General features: G+C 30.1%; 1 protein-coding gene across 1 annotated transcript in view; it reads left to right on the forward strand.

Annotated features, from left to right (window-relative positions):
- The window catches only part of LOC121579113 (phosphatidylinositol transfer protein alpha isoform), a 57,303-nt gene extending 36,565 nt beyond the window's left edge, over positions 1-20,738 (forward strand). The window contains exons 10-12 of the mRNA XM_041893416.1: positions 1,927-2,049; positions 20,095-20,191; positions 20,339-20,738. Of these exons, the coding sequence (XP_041749350.1) occupies positions 1,927-2,049; positions 20,095-20,142 (171 nt within the window). The 3' untranslated portion in view covers positions 20,143-20,191; positions 20,339-20,738. The remainder of the gene's footprint in view (positions 1-1,926; positions 2,050-20,094; positions 20,192-20,338) is intronic.
- The last annotated feature ends 215 nt before the right edge of the window (positions 20,739-20,953 follow it).

The raw sequence follows: 20,953 nt of genomic DNA on the forward strand, positions 1-20,953 counted from the left end.
CTATGGTAGTAGAGTAGCTGTATATGTCTATGGTAGTAGAGTAGAGTAGCTGTATATGTCTATGGTAGTAGAGTAGAGTAGCTGTATATGTCTATGGTAGTAGAGTAGAGTAGAGTAGCTGTATATGTCTATGGTAGTAGAGTAGAGTAGCTGTATATGTCTATGGTAGTAGAGTAGAGTAGCTGTATATGTCTATGGTAGTAGAGTAGAGTAGAGTAGCTGTATATGTCTATGGTAGTAGAGTAGAGTAGAGTAGCTGTATATGTCTATGGTAGTAGAGTAGAGTAGCTGTATATGTCTATGGTAGTAGAGTAGCTGTATATGTCTTTGGTAGTAGAGTAGAGTAGCTGTATATGTCTATGGTAGTAGAGTAGAGTAGCTGTATATGTCTATGGTAGTAGAGTAGAGTAGCTGTATATGTCTATGGTAGTAGAGTAGAGTAGCTGTATATGTCTATGGTAGTAGAGTAGAGTAGCTGTATATGTCTGTGTAGTAGATTATCTGTATATCAGTGTTTTATTGACCTCTAGTGGCCTGTTAGGGAGTTTTATTTATTTATTTTATTTCACCTTTATTTAACCAGGGAAACCAGTTGAGAACAAGTTCTCATTTACAACTGCGACCTGGCCAAGATAAAGCAAAGCAGTGCGATAAAAACAACAACACAGAGTTACATATGGGGTAAAACAAAACAAAGTCAAAAATACAACAGAAATACATATATAAACAGTGTGTGCAAATGTAGCAAGTTATGGAGGTAAGGCAATAAATAGGCTATAGTGCAAAATAATTACAATTAGTATTAACACTGGAATGATAGATGTGCAAGAGATGATGTGCAAATAGAGATACTGGGGTGCAAATGAGCAAAATAAATAACAATATGGGGATGAGGTAGTTGGGTGGGCTAATTTCAGATGGGCTGTGTACAGGTGCAGTGATCGGTAAGGTGCTCTGACAACTGATGCTTAAAGTTAGTGAGGGAGATAAGAGTCTCCAGCTTCAGAGATTTTTGCAATTCGTTCCAGTCATTGGCAGCAGAGAACTGGAAGGAATGGCGGCCAAAGGAGGTGTTGGCTTTGGGAATGACCAGAGAGATATACCTGCTGGAGCGCAGACTACGGGTGGGTGCTGCTATGGTGACCAATGAGCTAAGATAAGGTGGGGATTTGCCTAGCAGTGATTTATAGATGGCCTGGAGCCTGTGGGTTTGGCGACGAATATGTAGTGAGGACCAGCCAACAAGAGCGTACAGGTCACAGTGGTGGGTATTATATGGGGCTTTGGAGACAAAACGGATGGCACTGTGATAGACTACATCCAATTTGCTGAGTAGAGTGTTGGAGGCTATTTTGTAAATGACATCGCCGAAGTCAAGGATCGGTAGGATAGTCAGTTTTACGAGGGCATGTTTGGCAGCATGAGTGAAGGAGGCTTTGTTGCGAAATAGGAAACCGATTCTAGATTTAACTTTGGATTGGAGATTCTTAATGTGAGTCTGGAAGGAGAGTTTACAGTCTAACCAGACACCTAGATATTTGTAGTTGTCCACATACTCTAGGGCAGACCCGTCGAGAGTAGTGATTCTAGTCGGGTGGGCGGGTGCCAGCAGCGTTCGATTGAAGAGCATGCATTTAGTTTGCAGGGGGAAATAATTTCCTTCTGTGATTCTCAGATAATTTGACTTCTGATCTCTGCTGGACTCAATCTATTTGTATTATAGTATTATTTAGTATGATATTATTATTTTATTATAGGATTATATAGTATTATAGGATTATATAGTATTATAGGATTATATAGTATTATAGGATTATATAGTATTATAGGATTATATAGTATTAAAGCAGTATCTCATGAGAATATCGAACATCATTTAAATATTGAATCTCTCTCTCTCTCTCTCATTCTATTGTTCCCTCTCAGCAAGAGAAGCGTCTGTTCACCAACTTCCACCGTCAGCTGTTCTGCTGGATCGACAAGTGGATCGAACTAACCATGGAGGACATCCGTCGCATGGAGGAGGACACTCGCAAAGAACTGGACGAGGTGAAGAGAGGGGGAGGAGGAGTAGAGGGGGTGGAGAGGAGAGGAGAGGAGAGGAGAGGAGAGGAGAGGAGAGGAGAGGAGAGGAGAGGAGAGGAGAGGAGAGAAGTAGAGGGGGTGGAGAGGAGAGGAGAGAGGAGGAGTAGAGGGGGTGGAGAGGAGAGGAGAGAGGAGGAGTAGAGGGGGTGAAGAGGAGAGGAGAGGAGAGGGGGGAGTAGAGGGGGTGGAGAGGAGAGGAGAGGAGGGAGGACGTGTAGAGGGGGTAGAGAGGAGAGGAGAGGAGGGAGGAGGAGTAGAGGGGGTGGAGAGGAGAGGAGAGGGAGTAGAGGGGGGTGGAGAGGAGAGGAGAGGAGTAGAGGGGGTGGAGAGGAGAGGAGAGAGGAGGAGTAGAGGGGTGGAGAGGAGAGGAGAGAGGAGGAGTAGAGGGGGTGAAGAGGAGAGGAGAGGAGAGGGGAGTAGAGGGGGTGGAGAGGAGAGGAGAGGAGGGAGGGACGTGTAGAGGGGGTAGAGAGGAGAGGAGAGGAGGGAGGAGGAGTAGAGGGGGTGGAGAGGAGAGGAGGAGGAGTAGAGGGGGTGAAGAGGCGAGGAGGAGGAGTAGAGGGGGTGGAGAGGAGTAGAGGGGGTGGAGAGGAGAGGAGGAGGAGTAGAGGGGGTGGAGAGGAGTAGAGGGGGTGGAGAGGAGAGGAGGAGGAGTAGAGGGGGTGGAGAGGAGTAGAGGGGGTGGAGAGTAGAGGAGAGGAGAGGAGGAGTAGAGGGGGTAGAGAGGAGAGGAGTAATAATAGATAATAATAATTTTGTGGGCAGTGTGCACATAGATTGTCTACTCTTGAGATTCAGGTCTGCCTACGGCGGCCTCTCTCAGTAGCAAGGCTATGCTCACTGAGTCTGTACATATTCAAAGCTTTCCTTAATTTTGGATCAGTCACAGTGGTCAGGTATTCTGCCACTGTGTACTCTCTGTTTAGGGAAATAGCATTCTAGTTTGCTCTGTTTTTGTCAAGTAATTATCTTTTTGTGTTCTCATGATTTGGTTGGGTGTAATTGTGTTGCTGTCCTGGGGTCTGTTTGTGTTTGTAAACAGAGCCCCAGGACCAGCTTGCTAATCATAATATGTAACCATCTACCATCATCATCATCATCATAATAATATGTAACCATCTACCATCTAAATAGTAATAATATGTAACCATCTACCATCTAAATAGTAATAATATGTAACCATCTACCATCTAAATAGTAATAATATGTAACCATCTACCATCTGAATAGTAATAATATGTAACCATCTACCATCTGAATAGTAATAATATGTAACCATCTACCATCTAAATAGTAATAATATGTAACCATCTACCATCGTAATAATAGTAATAATAATAATATGTAACCATCTACCATCTAAATGGTAATAATATGTAACCATCTACCATCTGAATAGTAATAATATGTAACCATCTACCATCTGAATAGTAATAATATGTAACCATCTACCATCTGAATAGTAATAATGATAATAATAATAATAATAGTAATAATATGTAACCATCTACCATCTAAATAGTAATAATATGTAACCATCTACCATCTGAATAGTAATAATATGTAACCATCTACCATCTGAATAGTAATAATAATAATGATAATAGTAATAATATGTAACCATCTACCATCTAAATAGTAATAATATGTAACCATCTACCATCTGAATAGTAATAATATGTAACCATCTACCATCTGAATAGTAATAATAATAATGATAATAATAATAATATGTAACCATCTACCATCTGAATAGTAATAATATGTAACCATCTACCATCTAAATAGTAATAATAATAATAATAATAATAGTAATAATATGTAACCATCTACCATCTGAATAGTAATAATATGTAACCATCTACCATCTGAATAGTAATAATAATAATAGTAATAATATGTAACCATCTACCATCTAAATAGTAATAATAATAATAATAGTAATAATATGTAACCATCTACCATCTGAATAGTAATAATATGTAACCATCTACCATCTGAATAGTAATAATAATAATAATAATAGTAATAATATGTAACCATCTACCATCTAAATAGTAATAATATGTAACCATCTACCATCTGAATAGTAATAATATGTAACCATCTACCATCTGAATAGTAATAATAACAATGATAATAATAATAATATGTAACCATCTACCATCTAAATAGTAATAATATGTAACCATCTACCATCTGAATAGTAATAATAATAATGATAATAATAATAATATGTAACCATCTAACATCTAAATAGTAATAATATGTAACCATCTACCATCTGAATAGTAATAATAATAATGATAATAATAATAATATGTAACCATCTACCATCTGAATAGTAATAATATGTAACCATCTACCATCTAAATAGTAATAATATGTAACCATCTACCATCTAAATAGTAATAATATGTAACCATCTACCATCTGAATAGTAATAATATGTAACCATCTACCATCTGAATAGTAATAATATGTAACCATCTACCATCTGAATAGTAATAATATGTAACCATCTACCATCTAAATAGTAATAATATGTAACCATCTACCATCTAAATAGTAATAATATGTAACCATCTACCATCTGAATAGTAATAATAATAATGATAATAGTAATAATATGTAACCATCTACCATCTGAATAGTAATAATATGTAACCATCTACCATCTGAATAGTAATAATATGTAACCATCTACCATCTGAATAGTAATAATATGCAACCATCTACCATCTGAATAGTAATAATATGTAACCATCTACCATCTAAATAGTAATAATATGTAACCATCTACCATCTAAATAGTAATAATATGTAACCATCTACCATCTGAATAGTAATAATATGTAACCATCTACCATCTGAATAGTAATAATATGTAACCATCTACCATCTGAATAGTAATAATATGTAACCATCTACCATCTGAATAGTAATAATATGTAACCATCTACCATCTGAATAGTAATAATATGTAACCATCTACCATCTGAATAGTAATAATATGTAACCATCTACCATCTGAATAGTAATAATATGTAACATTTACATTTACATTTTAGTCATTTAGCAGACGCTCTTATCCAGAGCGACTTACAGGAGCAATTAGGGTTAAGTGCCTTGCTCAAGGGCACATTAACGTCATTTAGCAGACGCTTAGCCAGAGCGACTCACAAATTGGTGCGTTCACCCATAGCCAGTGGGATAACCACTTTACAATTTGGGGGTTAGAAGGAATACTTTATCCTATCCCAGATGTAACCATCCCTAAGATGTAAACATCTACCATCTGAATAGTAATAATAATAAAATGTAACATCTACCATCTAAATAGTAATAATATGTAACCATCTACCATCTAAATAGTAATAATATGTAACCATCTACCATCTGAATAGTAATAATATGTAACCATCTACCATCTGAATAATAATGATGAAAAGTAATAATATGTAACCATCTACCATCTAAATAGTAATAATATGTAACCATCTACCATCTGAATAGTAATAATATGTAACCATCTACCATCTGAATAGTAATAATATGTAACCATCTACCATCTGAATAGTAATAATATGTAACCATCTACCATCTGAATAGTAATAATATGTAACCATCTACCATCTGAATAGTAATAATACAATAATAATATGAATATTCTATCTGAATAGTAATAATATGTAACCATCTACCATCTAAATAGTAATAATATGTAACCATCTACCATCTAAATAGTAATAATATGTAACCATCTACCATCTGAATAGTAATAATATGTAACCATCTACCATCTGAATAGTAATAATATGTAACTACATAATGAATAGTAATAATATGTAACCATCTACCATCTAAATAGTAATAATATGTAACCATCTACCATCTAAATAGTAATAATATGTAACCATCTACCATCTGAATAGTAATAATATGTAACCATCTACCATCTGAATAGTAATAATATGTAACCATCTACCATCTGAATAGTAATAATATGTAACCATCTACCATCTGAATAGTAATAATATGTAACCATCTACCATCTGAATAGTAATAATATGTAACCATCTACCATCTGAATAGTAATAATATGTAACCATCTACCATCTGAATAGTAATAATAATAATGATAATAATATGTAACCATCTACCATCTGAATAGTAATAATATGTAACCATCTACCATCTGAATAGTAATAATAGTAACGATTCTGAATAGTAATAATATGTAACCATCTACCATCTGAATAGTAATAATATGTAACCATCTACCATCTAAATAGTAATAATATGTAACCATCTACCATCTAAATAGTAATAATATGTAACCATCTACCATCTGAATAGAATAATAATATGTAACCATCTACCATCTAAATAGTAATAATATGTAACCATCTACCATCTGAATAGTAATAATAATAATGATAATAATAATAATATGTAACCATCTACCATCTAAATAGTAATAATATGTAACCATCTACCATCTGAATAGTAATGATATGTAACCATCTACCATCTGAATAGTAATAATATGTAACCATCTACCATCTGAATAGTAATAATAATAATGATAATAATAATAATATGTAACCATCTACCATCTAAATAGTAATAATATGTAACCATCTACCATCTAAATAGTAATAATATGTAACCATCTACCATCTGAATAGTAATAATATGTAACCATCTACCATCTGAATAGTAATAATATGTAACCATCTACCATCTGAACAGTAATAATAACAATGATAATAATAATAATATGTAACCATCTACCATCTAAATAGTAATAATATGTAACCATCTACCATCTGAATAGTAATAATAATAATGATAATAATAATAATATGTAACCATCTAACATCTAAATAGTAATAATATGTAACCATCTACCATCTGAATAGTAATAATAATAATGATAATAATAATAATATGTAACCATCTACCATCGTAATAATAGTAATAATATGTAACCATCTACCATCTGAATAGTTAATAATAATAATAATAATAGTAATAATATGTAACCATCTACCATCTAAATAGTAATAATATGTAACCATCTACCATCTAAATAATAATAATAATAATAATAATAATAATAATATGTAACCATCTACCATCTGAATAGTAATAATATGTAACAATCTACCATCTGAATAGTAATAATATGTAACCATCTACCATCTGAATAGTTAATAATAATAATAATAATAGTAATAATATGTAACCATCTACCATCTAAATAGTAATAAATGTAAATCTACCATCTAAATAGTAATAATATGTAAACATCTACCATCTAAATAGTAATAATATGTAACCATCTACCATCTGAATAGTAATAATATGTAACCATCTACCATCTGAATAGTAATAATATGTAACCATCTACCATCTGAATAGTAATAATATGTAACCATCTACATTAAATAGTAATAATATGTAACCATCTACCATCTAAATAGTAATAATATGTAACCATCTACCATCTGAATAGTAATAATAATAATGATAATAGTAATAATATGTAACCATCTACCATCTGAATAGTAATAATATGTAACCATCTACCATCTGAATAGTAATAATATGTAACCATCTACCATCTGAATAGTAATAATATGTAACCATCTACCATCTGAATAGTAATAATATGTAACCATCTACCATCTAAATAGTAATAATATGTAACCATCTACCATCTAAATAGTAATAATATGTAACCATCTACCATCTGAATAGTAATAATATGTAACCATCTACCATCTGAATAGTAATAATATGTAACCATCTACCATCTGAATAGTAATAATATGTAACCATCTACCATCTGAATAGTAATAATATGTAACCATCTACCATCTGAATAGTAATAATATGTAACCATCTACCATCTGAATAGTAATAATATGTAACCATCTACCATCTGAATAGTAATAATATGTAACATTTTTACATTTACATTTTAGTCATTTAGCAGACGCTCTTATCCAGAGCGACTTACAGGAGCAATTAGGGTTAAGTGCCTTGCTCAAGGGCACATTAACGTCATTTAGCAGACGCTCTTAGCCAGAGCGACTCACAAATTGGTGCGTTCACCCTATAGCCAGTGGGATAACCACTTTACAATTTGGGGGGGTTAGAAGGAATACTTTATCCTATCCCAGATGTAACCATCCCAGATGTAACCATCTACCATCTGAATAGTAATAATAATAATGATAATAGTAATAATATGTAACCATCTACCATCTAAATAGTAATAATATGTAACCATCTACCATCTAAATAGTAATAATATGTAACCATCTACCATCTGAATAGTAATAATATGTAACCATCTACCATCTGAATAGTAATAATAATAATGATAATAGTAATAATATGTAACCATCTACCATCTAAATAGTAATAATATGTAACCATCTACCATCTGAATAGTAATAATATGTAACCATCTACCATCTGAATAGTAATAATATGTAACCATCTACCATCTGAATAGTAATAATATGTAACCATCTACCATCTGAATAGTAATAATATGTAACCATCTACCATCTGAATAGTAATAATAATAATAATAATAATACGTAACCATCTACCATCTGAATAGTAATAATATGTAACCATCTACCATCTAAATAGTAATAATATGTAACCATCTACCATCTAAATAGTAATAATATGTAACCATCTACCATCTGAATAGTAATAATATGTAACCATATACCATCTGAATAGTAATAATATGTAACCATCTACCATCTGAATAGTAATAATATGTAACCATCTACCATCTAAATAGTAATAATATGTAACCATCTACCATCTGAATAGTAATAATATGTAACCATCTACCATCTGAATAGTAATAATATGTAACCATCTACCATCTGAATAGTAATAATATGTAACCATCTACCATCTGAATAGTAATAATATGTAACCATCTACCATCTGAATAGTAATAATATGTAACCATCTACCATCTGAATAGTAATAATATGTAACCATCTACCATCTGAATAGTAATAATATGTAACCATCTACCATCTGAATAGTAATAATAATAATGATAATAGTAATAATATGTAACCATCTACCATCTAAATAGTAATAATATGTAACCATCTACCATCTGAATAGTAATAATATGTAACCATCTACCATCTGAATAGTAATAATATGTAACCATCTACCATCTGAATAGTAATAATATGTAACCATCTACCATCTAAATAGTAATAATATGTAACCATCTACCATCTAAATGGTAATAATATGTAACCATCTACCATCTGAATAGTAATAATATGTAACCATCTACCATCTGAATAGTAATAATATGTAACCATCTACCATCTGAATAGTAATAATATGTAACCATCTACCATCTGAATAGTAATAATATGTAACCATCTACCATCTAAATAGTAATAATATGTAACCATCTACCATCTGAATAGTAATAATATGTAACCATCTACCATCTGAATAGTAATAATAATAATAATAATAATAATAATAATAGTAATAATATGTAACCATCTACCATCTGAATAGTAATAATATGTAACCATCTACCATCTAAATAGTAATAATAATAATAATAATAGTAATAATATGTAACCATCTACCATCTAAATAGTAATAATAATAATAATAATAATAATAATAATAGTAATAATATGTAACCATCTACCATCTGAATAGTAATAATATGTAACCATCTACCATCTGAATAGTAATAATAATAATAATAATAGTAATAATATGTAACCATCTACCATCTGAATAGTAATAATATGTAACCATCTACCATCTGAATAGTAATAATATGTAACCATCTACCATCTGAATAGTAATAATATGTAACCATCTACCATCTGAATAGTAATAATATGTAACCATCTACCATCTGAATAGTAATAATATGTAACCATCTACCATCTAAATAGTAATAATATGTAACCATCTACCATCTGAATAGTAATAATATGTAACCATCTACCATCTGAATAGTAATAATAATAATAATAGTAATAATATGTAACCATCTACCATCTGAATAGTAATAATATGTAACCATCTACCAGCTGAATAGTAATAATAATAATAATAATAATAGTAATAATAATAGTAATAATATGTAACCATCTACCATCTGAATAGTAATAATATGTAACCATCTACCATCTGAATAGTAATAATATGTAACCATCTACCATCTAAATAGTAATAATAATAATAATAATAGTAATAATATGTAACCATCTACCATCTAAATAGTAATAATATGTAACCATCTACCATCTGAATAGTAATAATATGTAACCATCTACCATCTGAATAGTAATAATATGTAACCATCTACCATCTGAATAGTAATAATATGTAACCATCTACCATCTGAATAGTAATAATATGTAACCATCTACCATCTGAATAGTAATAATAATAATAATAATAATAATAATAGTAATAATATGTAACCATCTACCATCTGAATAGTAATAATATGTAACCATCTACCATCTGAATAGTAATAATAATAATAATAATAATAGTAATAATATGTAACCATCTACCATCTAAATAGTAATAATAATAATAATAATAATAATAATAATAATAATAATAATAATAATAATAATAGTAATAATATGTAACCATCTACCATCTGAATAGTAATAATATGTAACCATCTACCATCTGAATAGTAATAATATGTAACCATCTACCATCTGAATAGTAATAATATGTAACCATCTACCATCTGAATAGTAATAATAATAATAAGTAATAATATGTAACCATCTACCATCTGAATAGTAATAATATGTAACCATCTACCATCTGAATAGTAATAATAATAATATATAATAATAATAATAATAGTAATAATATGTAACAATCTACCATCTGAATAGTAATAATATGTAACCATCTACCATCTGAATAGTAATAATAATAATAATAATAGTAATAATATGTAACCATCTACCATCTAAATAGTAATAATAATAATAATAATAATAATAATAATAATAATAATAGTAATAATATGTAACCATCTACCATCTGAATAGTAATAATATGTAACCATCTACCATCTGAATAGTAATAATATGTAACCATCTACCATCTGAATAGTAATAATATGTAACCATCTACCATCTGAATAGTAATAATAATAATGATAATAATATGTAACCATCTACCATCTGAATAGTAATAATATGTAACCATCTACCATCTGAATAGTAATAATAATAATAATAATAATAATAATAATAATAATAGTAATAATATGTAACCATCTACCATCTGAATAGTAATAATATGTAACCATCTACCATCTGAATAGTAATAATAATAATAATAATAGTAATAATATGTAACCATCTACCATCTGAATAGTAATAATATGTAACCATCTACCATCTAAATAGTAATAATAATAATAATAATAGTAATAATATGTAACCATCTACCATCTAAATAGTAATAATATGTAACCATCTACCATCTGAATAGTAATAATATGTAACCATCTACCATCTGAATAGTAATAATATGTAACCATCTACCATCTAAATAGTAATAATATGTAACCATCTACCATCTGAATAGTAATAATATGTAACCATCTACCATCTGAATAGTAATAATAATAATAATAATAATAGTAATAATATGTAACCATCTACCATCTGAATAGTAATAATATGTAACCATCTACCATCTGAATAGTAATAATAATAATAATAATAGTAATAATATGTAACCATCTACCATCTAAATAGTAATAATAATAATAATAATAGTAATAATATGTAACCATCTACCATCTGAATAGTAATAATATGTAACCATCTACCATCTGAATAGTAATAATAATAATAATAATAATAATAATAGTAATAATATGTAACCATCTACCATCTGAATAGTAATAATATGTAACCATCTACCATCTGAATAGTAATAATATGTAACCATCTACCATCTGAATAGTAATAATATGTAACCATCTACCATCTGAATAGTAATAATAATAATAATAATAATAGTAATAATATGTAACCATCTACCATCTAAATAGTAATAATATGTAACCATCTACCATCTGAATAGTAATAATAATAATGATAATAATATGTAACCATCTACCATCTGAATAGTAATAATATGTAACCATCTACCATCTAAATAGTAATAATAGATAATAATAATAATAATATGTAACCATCTACCATCGTAAAATAGTAATAATATGTAACCATCTACCATCTAAATAGTAATAATATGTAACCATCTACCATCTGAATAGTAATAATATGTAACCATCTACCATCTGAATAGTAATAATATGTAACCATCTACCATCTGAATAGTAATAATATGTAACCATCTACCATCTGAATAGTAATAATATGTAACCATCTACCATCTAAATAGTAATAATATGTAACCATCTACCATCTGAATAGTAATAATATGTAACCATCTACCATCCGAATAGTAATAATAATAATAATAATAGTAATAATATGTAACCATCTACCATCTGAATAGTAATAATATGTAACCATCTACCATCTGAATAGTAATAATAATAATAATAGTAATAATATGTAACCATCTACCATCTAAATAGTAATAATAGTAATAATAATAGTAATAATATGTAACCATCTACCATCTGAATAGTAATAATATGTAACCATCTACCATCTGAATAGTAATAATAATAATAATAATAGTAATAATATGTAACCATCTATCATCTGAATAGTAATAATATGTAACCATCTACCATCTAAATAGTAATAATATGTAACCATCTACCATCTGAATAGTAATAATATGTAACCATCTACCATCTGAATAGTAATAATAATAATGATAATAGTAATAATATGTAACCATCTACCATCTAAATAGTAATAATATGTAACCATCTACCATCTGAATAGTAATAATATGTAACCATCTACCATCTGAATAGTAATAATATGTAACCATCTACCATCTGAATAGTAATAATAATAATGATAATAGTAATAATATGTAACCATCTACCATCTAAATAGTAATAATATGTAACCATCTACCATCTGAATAGTAATAATATGTAACCATCTACCATCTGAATAGTAATAATATGTAACCATCTACCATCTGAATAGTAATAATATGTAACCATCTACCATCTGAATAGTAATAATATGTAACCATCTACCATCTGAATAGTAATAATAAGATAATAATAATAATATGTAACCATCTACCATCTGAATAGTAATAATATGTAACCATCTACCATCTAAATAGTAATAATATGTAACCATCTACCATCTAAATAGTAATAATATGTAACCATCTACCATCTGAATAGTAATAATATGTAACCATATACCATCTGAATAGCAATAATATGTAACCATCTACCATCTGAATAGTAATAATATGTAACCATCTACCATCTGAATAGTAATAATATGTAACCATCTACCATCTGAATAGTAATAATATGTAACCATCTACCATCTGAATAGTAATAATATGTAACCATCTACCATCTGAATAGTAATAATATGTAACCATCTACCATCTGAATAGTAATAATATGTAACCATCTACCATCTGAATAGTAATAATATGTAACCATCTACCATCTGAATAGTAATAATATGTAACCATCTACCATCTGAATAGTAATAATAATAATGATAATAGTAATAATATGTAACCATCTACCATCTAAATAGTAATAATATGTAACCATCTACCATCTGAATAGTAATAATATGTAACCATCTACCATCTGAATAGTAATAATATGTAACCATCTACCATCTGAATAGTAATAATATGTAACCATCTACCATCTAAATAGTAATAATATGTAACCATCTACCATCTAAATAGTAATAATATGTAACCATCTACCATCTGAATAGTAATAATATGTAACCATCTACCATCTGAATAGTAATAATATGTAACCATCTACCATCTGAATAGTAATAATATGTAACCATCTACCATCTGAATAGTAATAATATGTAACCATCTACCATCTAAATAGTAATAATATGTAACCATCTACCATCTGAATAGTAATAATATGTAACCATCTACCATCTGAATAGTAATAATAATAATAATAATAATAATAATAGTAATAATATGTAACCATCTACCATCTGAATAGTAATAATATGTAACCATCTACCATCTGAATAGTAATAATAATAATAATAATAATAATAGTAATAATATGTAACCATCTACCATCTAAATAGTAATAATAATAATAATAATAATAATAATAGTAATAATATGTAACCATCTACCATCTGAATAGTAATAATATGTAACCATCTACCATCTGAATAGTAATAATAATAATAATAGTAATAATATGTAACCATCTACCATCTGAATAGTAATAATATGTAACCATCTACCATCTGAATAGTAATAATATGTAACCATCTACCATCTGAATAGTAATAATATGTAACCATCTACCATCTGAATAGTAATAATATGTAACCATCTACCATCTGAATAGTAATAATATGTAACCATCTACCATCTAAATAGTAATAATATGTAACCATCTACCATCTGAATAGTAATAATATGTAACCATCTACCATCTGAATAGTAATAATAATAATAATAATAATAGTAATAATATGTAACCATCTACCATCTGAATAGTAATAATATGTAACCATCTACCATCTGAATAGTAATAATAATAATAATAATAATAATAATAGTAATAATATGTAACCATCTACCATCTGAATAGTAATAATATGTAACCATCTACCATCTGAATAGTAATAATATGTAACCATCTACCATCTAAATAGTAATAATAATAATAATAATAGTAATAATATGTAACCATCTACCATCTGAATAGTAATAATATGTAACCATCTACCATCTGAATAGTAATAATATGTAACCATCTACCATCTGAATAGTAATAATATGTAACCATCTACCATCTAAATAGTAATAATATGTAACCATCTACCATCTGAATAGTAATAATATGTAACCATCTACCATCTGAATAGTAATAATAATAATAATAATAATAATAGTAATAATATGTAACCATCTACCATCTGAATAGTAATAATATGTAACCATCTACCAGCTGAATAGTAATAATAATAATAATAATAATAATAATAATAATAATAATAGTAATAATATGTAACCATCTACCATCTAAATAGTAATAATAATAATAATAATATAATAATAATAGTAATAATATGTAACCATCTACCATCTGAATAGTAATAATATGTAACCATCTACCATCTGAATAGTAATAATATGTAACCATCTACCATCTGAATAGTAATAATAATAATGATAATAATATGTAACCATCTACCATCTGAATAGTAATAATATGTAACCATCAACCATCTGAATAGTAATAATAATAATAATAATAATAATAATAATAATAATAATAATAATAATAATAATAGTAATAATATGTAACCATCTACCATCTGAATAGTAATAATATGTAACCATCTACCATCTGAATAGCAATAATAATAATAATAATAGTAATAATATGTAACCATCTACCATCTGAATAGTAATAATATGTAACCATCTACCATCTAAATAGTAATAATAATAATAATAATAGTAATAATATGTAACCATCTACCATCTAAATAGTAATAATATGTAACCATCTACCATCTGAATAGTAATCATATGTAACCATCTACCATCTAAATAGTAATAATATGTAACCATCTACCATCTGAATAGTAATAATATGTAACCATCTACCATCTGAAAAGTAATAATAATAATAATAATAATAGTAATAATATGTAACCATCTACCATCTGAATAGTAATAATATGTAACCATCTACCAGCTGAATAGTAATAATAATAATAATAATAATAATAGTAATAATATGTAACCATCTACCATCTAAATAGTAATAATAATAATAATAATAGTAATAATATGTAACCATCTACCATCTGAATAGTAATAATATGTAACCATCTACCATCTGAATAGTAATAATAATAATAACAATAATAATAATAGTAATAATATGTAACCATCTACCATCTGAATAGTAATAATATGTAACCATCTACCATCTGAATAGTAATAATATGTAACCATCTACCATCTGAATAGTAATAATATGTAACCATCTACCATCTGAATAGTAATAATAATAATAATAATAGTAATAATATGTAACCACCTACCATCTGAATAGTAATAATATGTAACCATCTACCATCTGAATAGTAATAATGATAATAATAATAATATGTAACCATCTACCATCTGAATAGTAATAATATGTAACCATCTACCATCTGAATAGTAATAAAGATAATAATAATAATAATATGTAACCATCTACCACCGTAATAATAGTAATAATAATAATATGTAACCATCTACCATCTAAATGGTAATAATATGTAACCATCTACCATCTGAATAGTAATAATATGTAACCATCTACCATCTGAATAGTAATAATATGTAACCATCTACCATCTGAATAGTAATAATATGTAACCATCTACCATCTGAATAGTAATAATATGTAACCATCTACCATCTAAATAGTAATAATATGTAACCATCTACCATCTGAATAGTAATAATATGTAACCATCTACCATCCGAATAGTAATAATAATAATAATAATAGTAATAATATGTAACCATCTACCATCTGAATAGTAATAATATGTAACCATCTACCATCTGAATAGTAATAATAATAATAATAGTAATAATATGTAACCATCTACCATCTAAATAGTAATAATAGTAATAATAATAGTAATAATATGTAACCATCTACCATCTGAATAGTAATAATATGTAACCATCTACCATCTGAATAGTAATAATAATAATAATAATAGTAATAATATGTAACCATCTATCATCTGAATAGTAATAATATGTAACCATCTACCATCTGAATAGTAATAATATGTAACCATCTACCATCCGAATAGTAATAATATGTAACCATCTACCATCTGAATAGTAATAATATGTAACCATCTACCATCTGAATAGTAATAATATGTAACCATCTACCATCTGAATAGTAATAATATGTAACCATCTACCATCTGAATAGTAATAATATGTAACCATCTACCATCTGAATAGTAATAATATGTAACCATCTACCATCTGAATAGTAATAATAATAATAATAATAGTAATAATATGTAACCATCTACCATCTGAATAGTAATAATATGTAACCATCTACCATCTGAATAGTAATAATAATAATAATAATAATAGTAATAATATGTAACCGTCTACCATCTGAATAGTAATAATATGTAACCATCTACCATCTAAATAGTAATAATAATAATAATAGTAATAATATGTAACCATCTACCATCTAAATAGTAATAATATGTAACCATCTACCATCTGAATAGTAATAATATGTAACCATCTACCATCTGAATAGTAATAATATGTAACCATCTACCATCTAAATAGTAATAATAATAATGATAATAATAATAATAGTAATAATATGTAACCATCTACCATCTGAATAGTAATAATATGTAACCATCTACCATCTGAATAGTAATAATATGTAACCATCTACCATCTGAATAGTAATAATAATAATAATAATAATAATAGTAATAATATGTAACCACCTACCATCTGAATAGTAATAATATGTAACCATCTACCATCTGAATAGTAATAACGATAATAATAATAATATGTAACCATCTACCATCTGAATAGTAATAATATGTAACCATCTACCATCTGAATAGTAATAATGATAATAATAATAATATGTAACCATCTACCATCTGAATAGTAATAATATGTAACCATCTACCATCTGAATAGTAATAATGATAATAATAATAATATGTAACCATCTACCATCGTAATAATAGTAATAATAATAATGTGTAACCAGGTGTCTGAGAGGGAGACTAACACACCAAAAGACACAAAAGACACACAAGCACAAGTCATTCAGGTCTTTGTGTGTGTGTGCTCACAGGTCAGTGACATAACCTCTCCTCCCCCTCCACACTCTCTCTCAATTCAATTCAATTCAATTCAATGTAAGGGCTTTATTGGCATGGGAAACATGTGTTAACATTGCCAAAGCAAGTGAAATAAACAATACATATTAACAGTAAACATTACACTCAGAAGTTCCAAAATAATAAAGACATTTCAAATGTCATATTATGTCTATATACAGTGTTGTAACAATGTGCAAATAGTTAAAGTACAAAAGGGGAAATAAATAAATATAAATATGGGTTGTATTTACAATGGTGTTTGTTCTTCACTGGTTGCCCTTTTCTTGTGGCAACAGGTCACAAATCTTGCAGCTGTGATGGCACACTGTGGTATTTCACCCAATAGATATGGGAATTTATCAAAATTGTATTTGTTTTTGAAATCTTTGTGGGTCTGTGTAATCTGAGGGAAATATGTGTCTCTAATATGGTCATACATTTAGCAGGAGGTTAGGAAGTGCAACTCAGTTACAACCTCATTTTGTGGGCAGTGTTCTCTTGAGATTCAGGTCTGCCTTCGGCGGCCTTTCTCAATAGCAAGGCTATGCTCACTGAGTCTGTACATATAGTCAAAGCTTTCCTTAATTTTGGGTCAGTCACAGTGGTCAGGTATTCTGCCACTGTGTACTCTCTGTTTAGGGCCAAATAGCATTCTAGTTTGCTCTGTTTTTTTGTTAATTCTTTCCAATGTGTCAAGTAATTCTCTTTTTGTGTACTCGTGATTTGGTTGGGTCTAATTGTGTTGCTGTCCTGGGGCTCTGTGGGGTCTGTTTGTGTTTGTGAACAGAGCCCCAGGACCAGCTTGCATAGGGGACTCTTCTCCAAGTTCATCTCTCTGTAGGTGATGGCTTTGTTATGGAAGGTTTGGGAATCGCTTCCTTTTAGGTGGTTGTAGAATTGAACGGCTCTTTTCTGGATTTTGATAATTAGCGGGAATTGGCCTAATTCTGCTCTGCATTATTTGGTGTTTTTCGTTGTACACTGAGGATATTTTTAGAGAATTCTGCATGCATTTGGTGTTTGTCCCATTTTGTGAATTCTTGGTTGGTGAGCGGACCCCAGACCTCACAACCCTGAAGGGCAATGTGATCTATAACTGATTCAAATATTTTTAGCCAGATCCTAATTGGTATGTCGAATTTTATGTTCCTTTTGATGACATAGAAGGCCTTGTCTCTCAGATCGTTCACAGCTTTGGTGAAGTTACCTGTGGCGCTGATGTTTAGGCCGAGGTATGTGTAGTTTTTTGTGTGCTCTAGGGGCAACGGTGTCTAGATGGAATTTGTATTTGTGGTCCTGGCAACTGGACCTTTTTTGGAACACCATTATTTTTGTCTTACTGAGATTTACTGTCAGGACCCAGGTCTGACAGAATCTGTGCAGAAGATCTAGGTGCTGCTGTAGGCCCCCCTTGGTTGGGGACAGAAGCACCAGATCATCAGCAAACAGTAGACATTTGACTTCAGATTCTAGTAGGGTGAGGCTGGGTGCTGCAGACTGTTCTAGTGCCCTCGCCAATTCGTTGATATATATGTTGAAGAGGGTGGGGCAATTTTTACCGCACACTTGTTTGTGTACATGGATTTTATAATGTCGTATGTTTTTCCCCCAACCCCACTTTCCATCAATTTGTATAGCAGACCCTCATGCCAAGTTGAGTCAAAAGCTTTTTTTGAAATCAACAAAGCATGAGAAGACTTTGCCTTTGTTTTGGTTTGTTTGTTTGTCAATTAGGGTGTGCAGGGTGAATACGTGGTCTGTCGTACGGTAATTTGGTCTCTCTCTCTCTCTCTCCTCCCTCTTCCCCTCCCCTCCTCTCCCTTCTCTCTCTCTCTAGATGAGGGTGAAGGATCCAGTGAAAGGCATGGTGGCTCTGGAGGACTGAGGAGACTGGAGAAAGACTGACTGACCCTGACCCTGCTGCTGTTAAACTGGTAAACTTCTAACCTCCTACAACACTACTGGTAGTTCCCTTATGGAACCATACGTTATCTGGCTGTACAATCCATCATTGTGTTCTGTTGGAATCAGTAGTTCTTTATATTTACAGTAAACACTCTCTCTCTCTCTCTCTCTCTCAGATCAGAACTGTAAACCGACCGGCACCAGCGGATTCTACCATCGTCCTCCTCCTCTCGCTCTATCAACACAGCTGTTGTTAAGGATATGGACCACCCCTCTCTTTAGTCTAGAATGGACTGATCCACTCCACTCTAAGCCAGTCAGTCCTGACACCGACAGACAGACAGTTCTAGTGTACATACCCAGGATATATAGTGAAGGCTGAAGGTCAGACCCAGGTGTGAGTGATGAGATGTATTATAATATAAAGTATTGTAGTTAGTTTGTAGCAAAGGTTGGCAGTTTCTTTCAGACCAAGCTGTGACTGAAGCTCTTTGTGACTGTCGTTTTGATTGGTTGTTTTTCTCTTTGTGACTGTCGTTTTGATTGGTTGTTTTTCTCTTTGTGACTGTCGTTTTGATTGGTTGTTTTTCTCTTTGTGACTGTCATTTTGATTGGTTGTTTTTTATTTGATTGCTAGTTTGTTTCTTTGTTTTCTATTGGTCATCCTGTCTTCTACATCATCCAATCACGTTGTTTGTACGAACTCCATTAACAACATGTAGTTGACACAGAGCTGGGTAGGCGGAGCTTACACCTCATGGCCAATAGAACAGTTTGAAAGGGAGAAGCTC

The sequence above is a fragment of the Coregonus clupeaformis genome, chromosome 34 (assembly GCF_020615455.1).
Source record: "Coregonus clupeaformis isolate EN_2021a chromosome 34, ASM2061545v1, whole genome shotgun sequence".
In the NCBI taxonomy this organism is placed as follows: Eukaryota; Metazoa; Chordata; class Actinopteri; order Salmoniformes; family Salmonidae; genus Coregonus; species Coregonus clupeaformis.